At 46.2% G+C, this 19810-nt stretch overlaps 1 protein-coding gene across 1 annotated transcript in view; it reads right to left on the bottom strand.

Annotated features, from left to right (window-relative positions):
• Positions 1-19810, bottom strand: part of LOC120946714 (phospholysine phosphohistidine inorganic pyrophosphate phosphatase) — a 38413-nt gene that overhangs the window by 8548 nt on the left and 10055 nt on the right. The window contains exons 2-3 of the mRNA XM_040361350.1: positions 5385-5572; positions 4054-4207 (exon numbers count right to left, since the gene is read on the bottom strand). Coding sequence (XP_040217284.1) covers positions 4054-4207; positions 5385-5572 — 342 coding nt within the window. The remainder of the gene's footprint in view (positions 1-4053; positions 4208-5384; positions 5573-19810) is intronic.

Genomic DNA, 19810 nt, shown 5'->3' with positions numbered 1-19810 from the left:
GAGTTACTATGGGGCTTCCATTGTCCCACGCTGAGCTGTCAGCCACGGCTTCTCTGTAGAGTTGGGTGCAGAGGGGACGGAGGACATCAACACCGTCATTCGCCATTGCGGCAAAAAACGCATTCTAGAAATCCGACGTGCTGGTTGTACCCAAGTCAATCTCTGAATCGTTTTGGGTACACTCAGCCTGCCCATAGGTGCACCAAATTTTGATCCATTGATGGCTGACCTAACACGGTCAACATACACTCATCACCCACTTTATTAGGTACACCTTGCTAGTACCGGGTAGGACCCCCTTTTGCCTTCATTCTTGGTGGTATAGATCCAACAAGGTGTTGGAAACATTCCTCAGAGATTTTGGTCCATAATGACCTGATAGCATCACGGATTTGCTGCAGATCTGCACATCCATTATGGAAATCTTCCTTTCCACCACATCCCAAAGGTTCTCTATTGGATTAAGATCTCATTAGTGTGGAGGCCATTGGAGTACAGTGACCTCATTGTCCAGTGGTGAGATGATTGGAGCTTTGTGATATGGTGACATTATCCCAGGGCTGGACTGGGACAAAAATTTGGCCCTGGACTTTATCCAGACTGGCCCACTCCCGCACCCCCCCCCCCCCCGGCCACCCAAGCCACCTCTCCCCCTTCACTAGCCACTAGCCGTTTTACTTTATTAGAGTAGAACAGCTGGTACTGGTACTCTTATAGGCAGTACCAGTGGGGGAGCTAGACATTATTTCTCCCGGGGCAAAGGATCAGTTTGGTGCCCCCCCCCCCTTATGAGACAAGATTAGGCAGAAGTGAGAAACTCCCAGGCTGCTGTCACTGAAGCCGGCCCACTGAGCCATCGGCCCATCGGGAAACTCCCTGTAGTCCCAATGGTCAGTCCATCCCTACATTATCCTGCTGGGAGGAGCCATCAGAAGATGGGGACGCTGTAGTCATAAAGGGATGGACATGGTCAACAACAATACTCAGGTAGGCCGTGGTGTTTAACCACTTGCTTACTGGGCACATATACCCCCCTCCTGCCCAGGTGAAATTTCAGCTTTCGGCACTGCATCGCTTTAACTAACAATTGCGCGGTCGTGCGACGTGGCTCCCAAACAAAATTGACGTCCTTTTTTCCCCACAAGTAGAGCTTTCTTTTGGTGGTATTTGATCGCCTGTGCGGTTTTTATTTTTTGCGCTATAAACAAAGAAGCGAGACAATTTTGAAAAAAATACAATATTTTTTACTTCTTGCTATAATAAATATCCCAATTTAAAAAAAAAAAAACATTTTTTTTTCTCAGTTTAGGCCGATACGTATTCTTCTACATATTTTTGGTAAAAAAAAAAAAAAAATCGCAATAAGCGACTGGTTTGCGCAAAAGTTATAGCGCTTACAAAATAGGGGACAGAATTATTTTTTTTAAATTATTTTTTTTTACTAGAAATGGCGGCGATCTGCGATTTTTAATGGGACTGCGACGTTATGGCGGACACATCGGACACATTTTTGGCGCCATTCACATTTATACTGCGATCAGTGCTATAAATATGCACTAATTACAGTATAAATGTGACTGGCATTGAAGGGGTTAACATTAGGGGGTGAGGAAGGGGTTAAATGTATCCCTGCTTAGTGTTCTAACTGTAGGTGGAGGGGGGGGTGACTGGGGGGGTGACCGATCTGTGTCCCTATGTACAAGAGACACAGATCGGTCTCCTCTCCAGAGACAGCACCGCTGTCTCTGTGTAAAACGGCAATGAGAGATGATCTCATATGTTTACATATGAGATCCTCTCTCATTGGCCGCACAGATCGCCTCGCGAACGGCCACTCTGATTGGCCGTTCGCGGCGATCTGTAATTGGCTGTGTCCGAGGGACACGGCCAACACAGATTTTCCCCGCAGCGCGCTCTGGAGCGCGCGCGGGGAACGCCCAAAGGGGCGGCCGTCAATTGACGGCAGTTTGGAAATTGGGATCCGCACTGCAGCCGTCAATTGACGGCAGGCGGATCCCAAGTGGTTAAAGGGGTTGTAAACCTACGTGTTTTTTCACCGTAATGCATCCTATGCATTAAAGCGAAAGGTCCACCCTAAAAAAATAAAAATAAATAAAAAAAAAGGCTCCAAAATATTTGAAATCCCCCCAATTTTTTTTATATACTTACCTGCCTAGCAACCAGGGCTGTTGCTAGGCAGATCGTCCTAATCTGCCACTTTCTATTCCGCTGTGATCTTCCGTCTTCTCCTCCTCGCGTTGTCTCCTGGGACATTTGGGCGAGGTGTCTTCTGGGACCTGTGTGTGTTCCAGAAGACAGACGGCCATTTACAAAGCGCTGCGCGAATCACGCATGTGCAGTAGGAAACGGGCAGTGAAGCCGCAAGGCTCAACTTCCTGTTTCCCTTACTTTGAATGGCAAGGCCGGGACCCGATCCGAGGGACATCGCGGGCACCCTAGACAGGTAAGTGTGCTTATTAGAAGTCATCAGCTACAGGGTTTGTAGCTGCTGACTTAAAAAAAATATATATTTTAAACAGCTGGGCCTCCACTTTATAGTGAAAAACACCTTGCGGTGTCCGGCCCCCCAGCCCCCCGTTTTACTTACCTGAGCCCAGAATTTCCGTGGGCGCGTCCCCGCCGTCCTTCTCTCCACGGAGTCCCGGCTTTGATTGGATATATTGATAGCAGCTCAGCCATTGGCTCCTGCTGCTGTCAATCAAATCCAATGACGCGAGTGTCGGGGGCGGGGCCAAGTCATACACTTGGCGTCTATAGACGCTGAGTGTATGACATGGGAGCGCGTCAACAAGGTAACCCCCTCGGGAGAGCGCTTCCCAGAGGAGGTTACCTAATGCGTGGAGGAGCCGCGAGAGCCGCCTTGGGACCCCAGAACAGAAGGATCGGGGGCCACTCTGTGCAAAACAAACTGCACAGTGGAACCTTTAGTATCACTTTAAGCGATGCGCAATTGGTACCAAGGGGCCCAAAGTGTTCCAAGAAACTATCCTCCCCATCATTACACCCCCACCACCAGCCTGAACCGGCGATACAAGTCAGGATGGATCTGTGCTTTATTATGTTGCACTGACTTGGATGTAAACAGACATGCGTCCGTTTACATCTGCTCATCAATAGACATACATTGTGGTTCAGTCCGGATCTGTCTGAAAAAAAAAACACAGGGCTAGACTCACATACCTTTAGGCGGACATAGCGTATCTCCTATACGCTACGCCGCCGTAACTTTGAGAGGCGAGTATGGTATTCTCAAAGATTTTGTGGCTGAAGTTACGGCGGCGTAGCGTATTAGGTCCGGCGTAAGCCCACCTAATTCAAATGTTGAAGCTGTGGGCGTGTTTTATGTATATTAAGTGTGACCCCAAGTAAATGACGTCTCGATCGAACGGCGCATGCGCCGTCCGTGGACGTATCCCAGTGCGCATGCTCCAAATCACGTTGGCAAATCGTCAATGCTTTCGACGTGAACGTAACGTACGGCCAGCCCCATTCACGGACGAGTTACGCAAACGACGTAAAACTTGAAAAATTTGACGCGGTTCCGACGTCCATACTTAACATCGGCTTGCGCCATCTTTTTGGTGGTTTATCTTCACGCCTGAAAACCCTTACGTAAACGGCGTATGTTTACTGCGACGGCCGGGCGTACGTTCGTGAATAGGCGTATCTCGCTGATTTACATATTGTAGGCGTAAATCAGCGTACACGCCCCTAGCGGCCAGCGTAAATATGCAGTTAAGATACGACCGGCGTAAGTCTCCTACACCATCGTATCTTAGCTATATTTAAGCGTATCTCAGTTTGAGAATACGCTTAAATATACGACGGCGGGGATTCGGACTCAGTAGATACGCCCGTCGTAAGTCTACCTGAATCTGGCCCACACTCTCTGCTTAATACAGTTGAAGGTTATTCTTGGTACAAGTTAAGCGCTGAAATTTTTTTTGGAATGCTCTTTGCAGTGTATTCAGTATATGTAATAAAAATGTCCTACAACTGTGAAAAAGATAAAAAAAACACAAAAGCACTCACCCCTTTCCCAGAGATATGAGAACCGCTTTCTTTAGGCCAATCAGCACATTAAATGCTTCATTCACATTCTGATAGGAAAAGTTTTCAGCTGCATCGCCGATCACAACACAGTTGGGCTCCGACTTATCAACGGAGTCAAACTCCGGGAGGAGATCTGTGAGAAGGGAGGAAGTCACAGCTAAAAGCACCCATAGATGTACAGATGTGTCACATACAACCCGGCTGAAAAATTACAGTGTCTTGAAAAAGTATTCATACCCCTTGAAATTATCCACATTTTGTCAGGTTACAACTAAAAACGTAAATGTATTTTATTGGGATTTTATGTGATAGACCAACACAAAGTGAACCTCCGCCCCAGTCTCAAGTCTTTTGCAAACTCTAAAGCCCCATACACACGAGAGGATTTATCCGCGGATACGGTCCAGCGGACCGTATCCGCGGATAAATCCTCTCGAGGATTTGCGCGGATTTAAATGCGATGGAGTGTACTCACCATCGAATCGAAATCCGCGCCGAAATCCTCTAGCGATGACGTGTCGCGCCGTCGCTGCGATTATGACGCGGCGACGTGCGCGACGCTGTCATATAAGGAATTCCACGCATGCGTCGAATCATTACGACGCATGCGGGGGATCCCTTCGGACGGATGGATCCGGTGAGTCTGTACAGACCAGCGGATCCATCCGTTGGGATGGATTCCAGCGGATAGATTTGATAGCATGTCATCAAATATTTATCCGCTGGAAATCCATCCCAGGGGATAAATATCCGCGGAAACAGATCCGCTGGCGTGTACACACCATAGGATCTATCCGCTGAAACCCATTCGCTGGGATTTTTCAGCGGATGGATTCTATCGTGTGTATGGGGCCTAATGCCGCATACACACAATCGGTTTGTCTGATGAAAACGGTCTAATGGACCGTTTTCATCAGACGAACCGATCGTGTGTGGGCCCCATCGATTTTTTATCCATCGGTTAAAAAACTAGGAACTTGTTTTAAAATTATCTGATGGTTAAAAAAACGATCGTTTGTGGGCACGTCCATCGGTTAAAAATCAACGCATGCTCAGAATCAAGTCGACGCATGCTCGGAAGCATTGAACTTCATTTTTCTCAGCATGTTGATGAGGACAGACTTTCTTTATGGTCTACCTAAGGGCTCTTTCACACAGTCAGTCGAGAAGAGGGGGGAGGTCTGTCCAGCGCCTGGCTGCCCACCCGAAGGTAAAAAAAATACATTTGGTGGCCAGATCCTTACTGTCTAACATTTCGGACAGAAAAGGTGTGCTTATAAAGGCTTTTTCAAGATAGAGAAGTAGATTACCTTCATGGACCAGCAAATGTGGCCTCAGTCCCCGTTCTTCCATCAGCCTTTTTGCTGCAGGGCCAGGAGCAGTAACCTCTTCTTCAGAGATGCTGAAGCCAAATCGCTGCAGTTTATGGACAAAATGACTCCGTGTGGCCTGCGATTCATTTGTGCAAAAGCGCAACTTCAGGCCAGCCTGACGAATCCTAAAATTTAAGAAGAAATGTTAAAAAGTTCTGTCCAGTTATGTGCCAATTAGAAAGCCGCACAGATGTCCCCCCTGGGACAGCAACATCACCATTGTCTTTAGTGAAATGTCCTACCTAAAGTGCAATATCTGTAAGCATTGTCTTGTGGTGAAGCACAGCTGTGTAAATCTCCCCAATAAAGTCGCAGGACAATTCAAAAACGCATTCATTTCAATGGGTGCCATCCTAATTAATGCAATTAACTGCTTGCCGACCAGCGCACAACTATATACGTCGGCAGCATGGCACGGACAGGCAGAAGGACCATTATATACACGTCCCCTTTAAGATCGCGACATTGTGGACGCGCAAGCTCCGTGAGTGTGACCGCGAGTCCCTCGGACTCGATCGCCGCGGGGATACCCGCGATCATCTCACGGTGAGGAAGAACGGGGAGATGCTGATGTAAACAAGCATTTCCCCGCTCTGCCTAGTGACAATGACAGTGATCACCGCTTCCTGTAATCGGAAGCGTGATCACTGTCTTGTCACATGTAGCTAGGTTGACCACATTTCCAAACTACCATTCAGGGACACCCCCCTTCCCAAAAATCAGCTTGTGCTGTAACGAATCACAGCACAGTGATTGGACACAAGAGGCGGGATTTATGATTTCTCCAGTCACAAGCAAGGGGCGGGATTGTGCTCCTCCAGGCATTCCTGGCCAGGACAAGTACTGTCAGTGAGTAAAGCGGTGATGTGGCAGCCTTTTTTGTGGGCATCAGATTGGCCCGGGGGGTGGCTGTGTCAGTTTCATTCCGGGACACTGTATTGTCCTCGAATGAAGGAATCCGGGACACGTGGTCACCCTACATGTAGCCCATTCCCCCACTACAGTAAGAATCACTCACTAGGGCACACTTAACCCCTACAGCGCCACCTAGTGGTTAACCCCTTCACTGCCAGTGTCATTTTCACAGTAATCGGTGCATTTTTATAGCACTGATCGCTGTATAAATGACAATGGTACCAAAAATTTGTCAAAAGTGTCCGATGTGTCCACCATAGGGTCGCAGTCACAAAAAAAAAAAAAAAACGCTGATCACCGCCAATACTAGTAAAAAAATAATAATATATATATATATATATATATATTTATGGTCGTTACCCTCTGACCGAGAGAGATGTGGATCACATAAACACGCGACAAGACTTACAACATAAATAGACCTGAAGTGTGCCTTGGTGGTCTGGTCAGTATGCCAAGAAAAGGGGGCATACCCAAGGTAAGTAATGGGTAGTTAATTGAAGAAGGACATGCTGAGAAGTGCCCTGAAAAAGGGAAGGGCGGGAGGGTGTCGAATGCGATTGAATGCGCAGACTCACGGACATGAGGTGAGCTGGGAAGAGTCGGCCCAGTGACGTGTAGTACTGCACACTGAACCGACAAAGAGCATGTGTGAGTGGGCTGCTTAAATACCCTCCGGGCTCCTCCCATAAACTCAGGCCACCATACTGGCCTTCTTATATATATATATATATATATATATATATATATATATATATATATATAAAAATAAAAATAAATGCCATAAAACTATCCCCCATAGTGTAGACCAGGGATATGCAATTAGCGGACCTCCAGCTGTTGCAGAACTACAAGTCCCATGAGGCATAGCAAGACTCTGACAGCCACAAGCATGACACCCAGAGACAGAGGCATGATGGGACTTGTAGTTTTACAACAGCTGGAGGTCCGCTAATTGCATATCCCTGGTGTAGACGCTATAACGTTTGTGCAAACCGATCAATAAACGCTTATTGCGATTTTTTTTACCAAAAATATGTAGAAGAATACGTATCGTCCTAAACTGAGGAAAAAAAAATGATTTTTTTTTTATATATTTTTTGGGGATATTTATTATAGAAAAAAGTAAAAAAGCATTTTTTTTCAAAATTGTTTAAAGCTCAAAAAACAAAAAACGCAGAGGTGATCAAATACCACTAAAAGAAATCTCTATTTGTGGGAAAAAAAGGAAGTCAATTTTGTTTGGGAGCCACGTCGCGGCGATCAGCAATTTTTTTCGTGACTGCGACATTATGGCAGACACATTGGACACTCTTTACACCATTTTGGGACCATTGTCATTTTTACAGCGATCAGTGCTATAAAAATGCACCGATTACTGTAAAAAAAAATATGACACTGGCAGTGAGGGGGTTAACCTGTAGGGGCGCTGAAGGGGTTAAGTGTGTCCTAGGGAGAGATTCTAACTGTTAGGGGGCGTGGCTACGAGTGACACGTCACTGATTGCTGTTCCCGATGAGAGGGAACAGACGATCAGTGACATGTCACTAGGAAGAACAGGGAGATGCTGTGTTTACACTGACATCTCCTCGTTCTTCAGCTCTGTGACCCGATCTCGGGACACCGGCGGACAAGATCCCGCCAATACCAGGCACTGCGTTTGGTAGAAATCATGAGGGGGAACTCCACGCCAAATTTTAAATAAAAAAACAGCATGGGTTCCACTCCAAGTGCATACTAGGCCCTTGGGTCTGGTATGGATTTTATGGGGAACCCCCTACGCCGAAAAAAAAAGCGTGGGGGTCCCCCCAAAATCCATACCAGAACCTTATCTGAGCACGCAGCCTGGCCGGTCAGGAAAGGGGGTGGGGGAGGAGCGATTGCCCACCCCCCTCCTGAACCGTACCAGGTCGCATGCCCTCAACATGGGGGGTGGGTGCTTTGGGGCAGGGGGCCCCCTGCAGCCCCCCACCCCAAAGCACCTTGGGCCAGATCCACAGTGAGAGTACGCCGGCGTATTTCCCGCGTCGTATCTTTAGTTTGAATCCTCAAACCAAGATACGACGGCATCTGGGTTTGATCCGACAGGCGTACGGCTTCGTACGCCTTTGGATCGTAGATGCAATACTTTGGTGTCCGCTGGGTGGAGTTTGCGTCGTTTTCCGCGTCGGGTATGCAAATTGCGATCCAAGAACTTACGCGCGGCCGTCGCATTCTCTTACGTCGTCTCTAGTCGGCTTTTTCCGGCGTATAGTTAAAGCTGGAATTTTGCGGCGTATAGTTAGACTTGCCATGTTAAGTATGGCCGTCGTTCCCGCGTCGAAATTCGAATTTTTTTTTTTTAGTAAGTCGTCCGTGAATCGGGATGGACGTAAGTCACGTCTAAGTTTAAGTTTAAAAAATGACGTCCTTGCGACGTCATTTCGCACAATGCACGGCGGGAAATTTCGAAAATGGAGCATGCGCAGTTCATTCGGCGCGGGGACGCTCTTCATTTAAATGAATCACGCCCCCTAATCGCCGATTTGAATTCCGCCGCCAGAAATACACTACGCCGCCGTAACTTACGGCGCAAATTCGTTGTGGATTTGAAACGAAGCCTAGGAAGTACGGCGCAAATTCGTTGTGGATTTGAAACAAAGCCAAGTAAGTTACAGCGCCGTAGCGTATCTTAGATACGCTGCGCTGGTGCCGATCTATGTGGATCTGGCCCCTTGTTTCCAAAAGGTACAAAAGAGTTGGAAATTGGGAAAAGTCTACACGTTGGCAGAGTGGGAGTTGGCAGCGCGGTGGCTCACCCCTTGCAGCAGGTTGTGCTCCACATTCGGAGGTTAAATGCAGCCCTGTGGCTTGTATCTCCAGACATCAGACAGATGAAAATTATACATAACACTTAATGTGTAATTGCCCTTCATAACATGAGCTTTTCTCTTTTTAAATGAGGCCATTTGGATAAAGAGATAACGAGGTCCCAAAGTACGCCACTAATATGCCAGCGAAGCGCAGCGCACTTGGAGGGTAATGATGCAGGTGAGCAACGTAGATGAGGGACCAATTATACCTAATAAATGAGTATACGACCTTCTCAGAACAGTGAGCAGCGGGTGTGACGAGGAGGACGAGACCGAAACAACATCTGTTCTTCCATGTAACAGTAAAATCCTCCCAACGAGGGCCCTCCCATCATTGGCTGAACACCGGGAACGGTACATCGCAAATGGGGCGTAAATACAATATGGTGCGGACCATCACTGGAGCCTCGTAGAACTTCATGGACCTTATTGTGTCAGGTTACAGCTAGAATCTACACATTGCACAAAACTAGATGTGGCTGCATTCAGTTTATTGTGTTTGGCAAACTGTAAGGTTCTTTAACCACTTAAGACCCGGACCAAAATGCAGGTAAAGGACCTGGCCAGTTTTTGCGATTCGGCACTGCATCGCTTTAACTGACAATTGCGCGGTCGTGCGACGTGGCTCCCAAACAAAATTGGCGTCCTTTTTTCCCCACAAATAGAGCTTTCTTTTGGTGGTATTTGATCACCTCTGCGTTTTTGTTTTTTTGCGCTATAAACAAAAATAAAGCGACAATTTTGAAAAAAATGCAATATTTTTTACTTTTTGCTATAATAAATATCCCCAAACAATATATATAAAAAAAAAACTTTTTTTTTCCTCAGTTTAGGCCGATATGTATTCTTCTACCTATTTTTTGTAAAAAAATAAAAATCGCAATAAGCATTTATCGATTGGTTTCTGCAAAATAGGGGATAGTTTTATTGCATTTTTATTAATAATTTTTTTTTTTACCACTAATGGCGGCGATTTTTTCCGTGACCACGACATTATGGCGGACACATCGGACAATTTTGACACATTTTTGGGACAATGGTCATTTTCACAGCAAAAAATGCTATAAAAATGCATTGTTTACTGTGAAAATTACAATTGCAGTTTGGGAGTTAACCACTAGGGGGCGCTGAAGGGGTTATGTGTGACCTCATATGTGTTTCTAACTGTAGGGGGCGGGGCTGGACGTGTGACATCATTGATCGTGCCTCTCTATATCAGGGAACACACAATAAATGACAGCCCCACAGTGAAGAACGGGGAAGCTGTGTTTACACACGGCTCGCCTCGTTCTTCAGCTCCGGGGACCGATCGCGGGACTCCAGCAGCGATCGGGTCCACAGGTCCCGGAGCTTCGGACCGGGTCGCGGGTGCGCGCCTGCGACCCACGGCTGGGCACTTAAAGAGGACGTACCAGCCGTGCCATTCTGCCAACGTAAATGTGCAGGCGGTGGTCCTTAAGTGGTTAACCACTTCAGCCCCAGAACAATTTACGCCTTGGCCTTTTATCCCCCCACAAATAGAGCTAGTGTTATTTGATCACTTCTATGTTTTTTTTCTTTTTTGCTCTATAAACAAAAAAAGACCGACAATTTTGAAAAAACAAAAACAAAAAAAATGTATTCATCAGTTTAGGCTAAACATATTCTACATAGTTTCGGTAAAGAAAAAAAAAAAAAATCTCAATAAGCGTATATTGATTGGTTGGTGCAAAAATTATCGCATTTTTATTTATTTATTTTTTACTAGTAATGGCGGCGATCAGTGATTTTTAGTGGGATTGCGACGGACACCTAAACCTGACATTTTTGACACTTTTTGGGGAATCAGTGACATTAACCACTTCTCGCCCAGCCTATAGCAGGATGACAGCTGGGCAGTGGTTCAGTTATCCTGACTGGGCGTTATATGACATCCAGTTGATCGGCGGCTCTCCTGACAGGGGGGGGGGTATGTGCTGATTGTTTATCAGAGCAGCCCCCCTTGAATGCCCGCCCAGGACGCTGCTGGGACCACCAGGGATGGTCATCCCACTGTACCACCAGGTATGCCCCCCTAGGCCACCAGGGAAATGACAATCTGTCTAGGCAGCTGCCAATCAGTGCCCATCCACAATGATTGCCAGTGCCATCAGGGATGCCTATCAATGCCATCTATCAGTGCCACCGATAAGTACCCATCATTGCAGCCTTTCAGTGGCCATCAGTGTCGCCTAACAATGCCCATCAGTGCCACTATTCAGTGCCCATTGTCAATGCTCATCAGTGCCACCTCATCAGTGCTGCCTTATCAGTGAAGGAGAAAAAAAACGTACTTATTTACAACATTTTATAACAGAAACAAAAGAAAAACTTTTTTTTTTCTCAAAATTTTCGGTCTTCTTTTATTTGTTTAGCAAAATATAAAGGCCTAGATTCAGGTACGGCCGATCTATGTTGCGTGGGCGTAGCGTACCGTATTTACGCTACGCCGCCGCAACTTAGGAGGCAAGTGCTTTGTGAATACAGCACTTGCCTCTCTAAGTTACGGCGGCGTAGCGTAAATGGGGCGGCGTAAGCGCGCATAATTCAAAGTAGGCTGTAGGGGGCGTGTTGTATTTAAATGAGGCTTGACCCCATGTAGATGCATGGCCGAACGAACGGCGCATGCGTGCGCATGCTCAGTATCACGTCGTATTTACGCCCAAAAATACGTCGGCTCAATGCCTGTGACGTGAACGTAATTTACGCACAGCCCTACTTACGCAAACAACGTAAAAAGATAGGCCTGTTCCGACGTCCATACTTTGCATGGGATGCGCCACCTAGAGACCAGCTTTATCTTTACACCGGCGTATCTCCAACGTAAACGGCGTAACTAATTGCGACGGGCGCACGCACGTTCGTGAATCGGCGTATCTAGTCATTTGCATATTCTACGCCGAACTCAACGGAAGCGCCACCTAGCGGCCAACGTAAATATGCACCCTAAGATACGACGGCGTAGGAGACTTACGCCGCTCGTATCTTAGCCTAATTTAAGCGTATCTGGTTTCCAGAATAAAATTTGACTAAAAAACTGGAAGCTGATTTGAGAGCCAATAGCTCCTGCTGCCATCAGTCTGCCCAATGGGGAGAGAGGCAGCGGCTAGAGCCGCTGCGCTCGTGCACATCACTGGATCAGGCTCAAGTAAGAAAAAATAATGCATGAAGGTGAAAAACCTAAAAGCACCTTTCACACTGGGGCACTTTTCAGGCGTTTTAGCGCTAAAAAAAGCGCCTGTGAGTGCTTTCACACAGGGGTGGGGCACTTGCAGAACGGGAAAAAAAGTCCTGCATCTTTGGGCAGTTTGGTATACACTGCTCCCAAAATGACCTGACCATTGAAATGAATGGGCAGCGCTGCCAAAAGCACCTCGGCAGCGCCGCAACACGGGCTATTTTAACCCTTTGGTCAGCCGCTAGCGGGACGTCGCGGCCTATCCTGACACCCGCGAGTGTCAACGGGGGCGGACTGACACGAAAGGGGCAGCACTTACCTCCGTGAGGGCTCTGGGAAGGCCGATGTCTGGTAGATCTGTGAGAGGAAGAGGGAGGCAAAGGAAGAGTGGGAGGGGGTGGATTAGGCCGCAGCCGTGGTCTGTCCTATATGGCCAGGCTTTAGTGTAAGCCACTGGGCGGCGCGGCACAGGTGGGCGATGCGGCTGAGGTGGCTGGGGTAGGTTATAATTGGGTAGGGGAGGGCTGGAAAAAGGGCTAGGGGAGAAGAGACTGTGTCAGGGACCATAGACTGGTGCATGCAGGGCCGCCATCAGGGGGGTACAGGCAGTACACCTGTAAGGGGCCCGGATGGAAACCCCCCCTTTTTTTATTTATTTTTTTATAAAAAAAATATATATATTTTTTAATATATTTTTATTTTATTTTTTATTAAAGGGCCATTTTTTTTAGGGGTCCGGAGGTCCCCAGGGCCCTGGATGACAACCCCCCCCCCTTTTTATTAAAAAAATATATTTAATTTATTAATTTTTTATATATATATATATATATATATATATATATATATTATATTATTATTTTTATTATTATTATTATTATTAAAGGGCCCAGAGGGCCCCGGATGGCAACCCCCCTTTTTTTATAAAATTGTTTTATTTATTTTTTATATTATTTTATTTCTCACATTTATTTATATATATATATATATATATATTATATATATATATATATATATATATATATTTTTTTTTTTATTAAAGGGCTCAGGAGGTCCCCAGGGCACCATGTGGCAAACCCCCTTTTTTCTATTTTTTTTTATTAAAGGGCCCAGAGTTCCCCAGGGCCCTGGATGGCAACCCCCCCCTTTTTTTTTTTTTATAAATGTTTATTTTTATTTATTTTTTATATTTTTTTATTTATTTATTTTTTATTAAAGGGCCCAGAGGTTTCTTTTTTTTTTATTAAAGGGCCTAGAGGTCCCGGATGGCAACCCCCGTTTTTTGTTATTTTTTTGAGAAAAAAAATTACAAACTGTGTGTGTGTGTGTATATATATATATATATATATATATATATATTGTGACAGAGTACATGATTCCAGGTATGTCAGTGTGAGATTGGAAAGGTCAGCTTTCCCTGTCGTAGAAAGGGTTAAGCCTGGCCCAACAGGTAAACCTCCTCTCTCTCCCTATTAATTAGCCTGCACCTGATGGAGTCTAGGGAGGGGAGAGCTCAGTGTGAGATCCAGGCTGTGCTGGATGGGCAGACTGAAGTCTGTCTGTGTATCTGAGGAACAAGGGGGTAGATTCAGGAACAATTTCCGCCGGTGTAGACTGAGATGCGCGGCGTAAATGCCAATTTGCGCCGGCGTATCTCCGCGCCGTATTCAGCAAACAATATTACGCCGTAACGTAGATTTTTTTTTTTTCGTTTGGACCTTTCCACGCCGGTGCGGCGTGGGCGCCCATTTACGCTGGTCTGAACTAGCGCGGCCCTGGTTTTTCTATTTTAAATATGCAAATGAGGGAGTTGGTCCGATTCAGCAAATTACGAATTGCCGGCGCAGGCTACTCCCGGTGCGTGTAACTCTGGTTTGCAGCGGAAAGTTACCCTTTATAAAGCAGGGGTAACTTTACACCAAACTTGCAGAGGTCAGCTGGAGAGCAGCTAAAGCAGCAGCGTTACAAACGACCTGAGCAACAACACTTGCTGGACAACACATAGAGGCGGTCCCCATGTTGGGAGAGGCCCTCAATAATTACAGCCCTCTCCTCTGGGCTGAAATTGGTCATCCGCCCACCTGAGGATTCCTCATCAGCCATAACTGCCCCACCACAATGCAAACCACCTAGCTTGGAAAAAAAAAGCTTCAGTACATTTGCACCTGCAGGGCGGAAGTCTGGGCTGATTCATGGACTGGGCTTTGGTAGTGGGTCGGCGGAGCTCAGGGATCACGCCGGGGCGCAGTTCTGAGCATGTGCAGATTGGGGCATTTACCCCTGGATGTCACTGAGCATGTGCGGTCTAACATGCGCCCCGGCGTGACCCCTGCGCCACGCTCCCCGCTTCATTAGCATAGGGAGACACCCATTTTATTCTACCCCGCCTTACGCCGCGCTACGCCGCCTTACGCCGTGTAAAATCCGCCACGCCGGGGCAAGAGACAGGAAAAAAGTTTCCTGAATCACTAGCATGCCTCTCTGCGCTGCTCCGGCGCAGTGTAAAAAAGATGCACTGCGCCGGACCAAAGATCCGCTGATGTTCCTGAATCTGGCCCACTGTCTGTCAGAACTTATTGTTTATATTGAACTATTATTTTGTTTGTTTATACTGGAGGCCGGAATAGCCGCTCCAGTAACCCGTAGTGAGGGACACTACTGTTTAGTTAACCTCCTAAGCTGGAGTAGGCCTTTTTGTTTGTATTATTATTTTTGATGCAATAAAGCCATATTTATTGCTATTTTGGTGACTTTGCTGCGCTGCATGTTTCACTATTTCTACTAACCCAAGCGACTTTGCCACAAGATATATATATATATATATATATATATATATAATATATATATATATTTTTTATTAAAGGGCCCCAGATGGCAACCCCCCTTTTTAAAAATAAATACATTTAAATTAGCCACATGTCCTACTCCTAGGAGCATGCGCCGATCTGAGCTCCTGTTGCTATCCTTGAAGTGGTTAAATGAACAATACAAATACAGAATGTATTATTTGTATATACTGTAAGTAATGCTGTAATCCACACTATATAGAATTATTGTATTTGTTCCCAACATAATAGCCTGACGGGTTATGCTGACTTTCTGCAAAAGCCCTCCCTGATAGAAGCCATACTTTATCCTACATTGATGAGAGACTTTACAGCCACGTTCACATTGGAGGCGGGTTTGTAATTCAGCTGAACTCGCACACATTTTATACCCGCAATTAAAGCGGGGGTTCACCCTAAAAAAAAATTTTTTTTTCTAACATGCCATCTAGCATACTAGCGCGAGCTACAGTATGCCTTTATTTTTATTTTTTTTGCCGTACTCACTGTTTAATCCCGTAGTTAAGTTTCAGTCTAGTAGGCGTTCCTATGCAGAGGGTAACATGATTGACGGCCGGCTATGGCGCGTCACGCTTCACGGAAATGGCCGAAATAGGACTTGGCTCTTCACAGCGCCTGCGCAGTCAGCTCCTAGTCTGTGCACAGGCGCCGTAAAGCGCCGTGAAGAGCCGAGTCCTACTCGGGAAGCGTGACGCGCCATAGCTGGCCGTCAATCATTGTCCCCTCTGCATAGGAACGGCCATTCCCCGCGGGGAGTCTGAAACTTATCTCCGGGATTCAACAGTGAGTAGGGCGCAAAAAAAAAAAAAAATAATGGCATACTGTAGCTCACGCTACTATGCTGTATTTCATGGTAGAAACTTGCATTTTAGGGTGAACCACCGCTTTAAGTGCGAGTTCGGGGTGGGGGGCGGATTGGGTGCGGTTTGAAAGAAGGTTCCTGCTCAGTTGTCTATTGAAATTGCCCCCTGAAGTCGCCAAAAGTAGTGCAGGAACTCATTTTGGAAAACGATGCGGCACCGCAAAGTCAGGCGTCGCACCGATTCAGACGGCGCTGTTGCTGGCACTAGGCCCGCGATTTGGCATATCATGTGAACGGGGGCTAAAAAGGCAGAAACGGCTGTATACAAGTCATATAAACGTCTCTATATAATAGGCCATTTCAGAATCCCCTCATGCTTAGCTCTGGGTGCCCAGTAATGTCGCCTACTCCCCTTCCCGCTCATTTTGATGAGGGGAATTTGAATGGCAGGAGGTTAATGTGCTCCCAATTCCAGCAAACAATCAACTCTTCTGATCTTTTATGACTTCCACAAAACATCTGTGTTGGTAAAACAATTAGCGGTGGAGATGCTCGTGTGCCGTTTAATCATTAATTGGCCGCTGACAGGAATCTGAATTGTGATCGAGGCATCTGCTATCTCATTAAAAGACACACCAAAGCCTAATCAGCAGCATTTACTTTTATTGGAGGGGTAAAAAGTGGGACATTTGAGGACCACTCAACGAGAGTAAACAAAATAAAATGTGCCATTATTTCATTTTCCTCCTATAATTACAAATCATCGAGGTAACTTTATTATTCACTATGCCAATGCAAACGCTCTTTGGGTCAACCCCTGCATTACATTGTCTTCTCAGTTTAGACTGGCCATAGACAGTAGTAGATGACTGCTGGATCATGATCTGACATATTTTTTTTAACCACTTAAGACCCGGACCAAAATGCAGCTAAAGGACCTTGCCCCTTTTTGCGATTCGGCACTGCGTCGCTTTAACTGAAAATTGCGCGGTCGTGCGACGTGGCTCCCAAACAAAATTGGCGTCCTTTTTTTCCCACAAATAGAGCTTTCTTTTGGTGGTATTTGATCACCTCTGCGTTTTTTTTTTTTTTTGCGCTATAAACAAAAATAGAGCGACAATTTTGAAATAAAATTCAATATTTTTTACTTTTTGCTATAATAAATATCCCCCAAAAATATATTAAAAAAAAATTTTTCCTCAGTTTAGGCCGATACGTATTCTTCTACCTATTTTTGGTAAAAAAAAAAAAAAAAAAATCGCAATAAGCGTTTATCGTTGGTTTGCGCAAAATTTATAGCGTTTACAAAATAGTTTTATTGCATTTTTATAAATTTTTTTTTTTTACTACTAATAGCGGCGATTTTTTCGTGACTGTGACATTATGGCGGACACTTCGGACAATTTTGACACATTTTTGGGACCATTGTCATTTTCACAGCAAAAAATGCATTTAAAATGCATTGTTTATTGTGAAAATGACAATTGCAGTTTGGGAGATAACCACAGGGGGCGCTGATGGGGTTATGTGTGACCTGAAGTGTGTTTACAACTGTAGGGGGGGTGTGGCTGTATAAAAGGGATGACACGATCGATGCTGCCGCCACAGTGAAGAACGGGGAAGCCGTGTTTACAGCTCCAGGGACCGATTGCGGGATTCCAGCGGCAATCGGGTCCGCGTGTCCCGCGGTCACGGTGCTTCGGACCGGGTCGCGCCCGCGACCCGCGGCTGGGTACTAGTACAGGACGTACATGTGCCCAGCCGTGCCATTCTGCCGACGTATATGTGCAGGAGGCGGTCCTTAAGTGGTTAATGAAATACTTAACCACCTAAGCCCTGGACCATTTTGCTGGCCAAAGACCAGAGCACTTTTTGCGATTCGGCACTGCGTTGCTTTAACTGACAATTGCACGGTTATGCGACGTGGCACCCAAACAAAATTGACTTCCTTTTTTCCCCCACAAAACCTCTGCGTTTTTTTTTTTTTGCGCTATAACCAAAAATAGAGCGACAAATTTGGAAAAAAAAAGAGCAATATTTATTACTTTTTGCTATAATAAAAAATCCCCCAAAAAATATATAAAAAACGTATTTTCCTCAGTTTAGGCCGATACGTATTCTTCTAGATATTTTGGGGAAAAATCGCAATAAGCGTATATTGATTGGTTTGCGCAAAAGTTATAGCGTCTACAAAATAAGGGATAGAATTATGGCATTTTTATTATTATTTTTTTACTAGTCTGCGATTTTTTTCGTGACTGCGACTTTATGGCGGACACATCAGAAGTTTTTGCCACATTCTTGGGACCATTGTCATTTTTACAGCGATAAGTGCTATAAAAATGCACTGATTACTGTGAAAATGACACTGGCAGTGAAGGGGTTAACCTCTAGGTGGCGCTGAAGGGGTTAAGTGTGCCTAGGGATTGGCTGTGTGCGACACGACACTGATCACCGCTCCCGATTACAGGAAGCTGTGGTCACTGTCCTGTCACTAGGAGGACTGGGGAAATGCTTGTTTACAAGACCTCACCGTGAAATGATCGCGGGTATCGAGTCCGCGGGACCCGCGATCAGAGTCACAGAGCTCGTGGCGGGCGAAGATAGATCACGATTCTCTCACAATTCTCGCGGCGTAACATCATCTTTCACATTAAACAAAAAAATTGGGCTAACTTTACGGTTTTGTTTTGTTTTTTTTATTCATTGAAGTGTATTTTTTATACTTCAATTAAATTATAATACTGGCACCACTGGACTCTATTTTTGGGGTACACTCAGTGGCGGTGAGTCCATAAAGGGGCTCATGGGCGCTCTATCGCCATAGATTCATGCATTGCATGAATCTATCTATGGTCACCGCTGACACCCCCTATTCAGGCGTCCGGCCCCTTTTCGGGCGCCGGGCACCTGAATTACAGCGGCGGGGTGTTTTTTGGAAGCGCCTGATTAGAGCCGTAGGCGCCCAAAAGGTGAACTGCGGGAGCCATGCTGTGCTTTCACCGTTTACTAAGCTGTAAAGGAATTTGCTTTGCTAACACTGAACCGCCTCTCAGTCAATCAGGTCCTCGGGTCTGTTACCTGCCACCTGATTGGCTGAAACGTCAGGCGCTGTGATTGGACGCCTGATAGAGAGGACGGATGAAGACATGGAGGACGTGCAGGACACCGCAGACGACCCGCTGCAAGACAGGGAAGGGCCGGGCAGCATTTGATGGGGCATAGTAGCAGTAATTGATGGGCACACTGGCAGCATTTGATGGGGCATAATAGCGGTAATTGATGGGCACACTGGCAGCATTTGATGGGGCATAGTAGCGGCAATTGATGGGTACACTGGCATTTGATGGGTACACTGGCAGCCATGGTTGGGCACAGTGGTGGCAATTTATGGGCACAGTGGCTGTGCTTCATGGGCACACTGGCATTTGATGGGGCACAGTAGTGGCAATTGACGGGCACACTGGCAGCATTTGATGGGGCACAGTAACGGCAATTGATTTGCACACTGGCAGCATTTGATGGGGCACAGTAGCGGCAATTGATGGGCACACTGGCAGCAGTTGATGGGGCACAGTGGTGACAATTTATGGGCACAGTGGTGGCAATTTATGGGGACAGTGGCTGTGCTTCATGGGCACACTGGCAGCATTTGATGGGGTACAGTAGCGGCAATTGATGGGCACACTGGCAGCATTTGATGGGGCACAGTGGTGACAATTTATGGGCACAGTGGTGGCAATTTATGGGGACAG

The sequence above is a fragment of the Rana temporaria genome, chromosome 8 (genome assembly GCF_905171775.1).
Source record: "Rana temporaria chromosome 8, aRanTem1.1, whole genome shotgun sequence".
In the NCBI taxonomy this organism is placed as follows: domain Eukaryota; kingdom Metazoa; phylum Chordata; class Amphibia; order Anura; family Ranidae; genus Rana; species Rana temporaria.
Note: the sequence above shows the minus strand (reverse complement) of the source record. Positions and strands in the feature narration are given on the sequence as shown.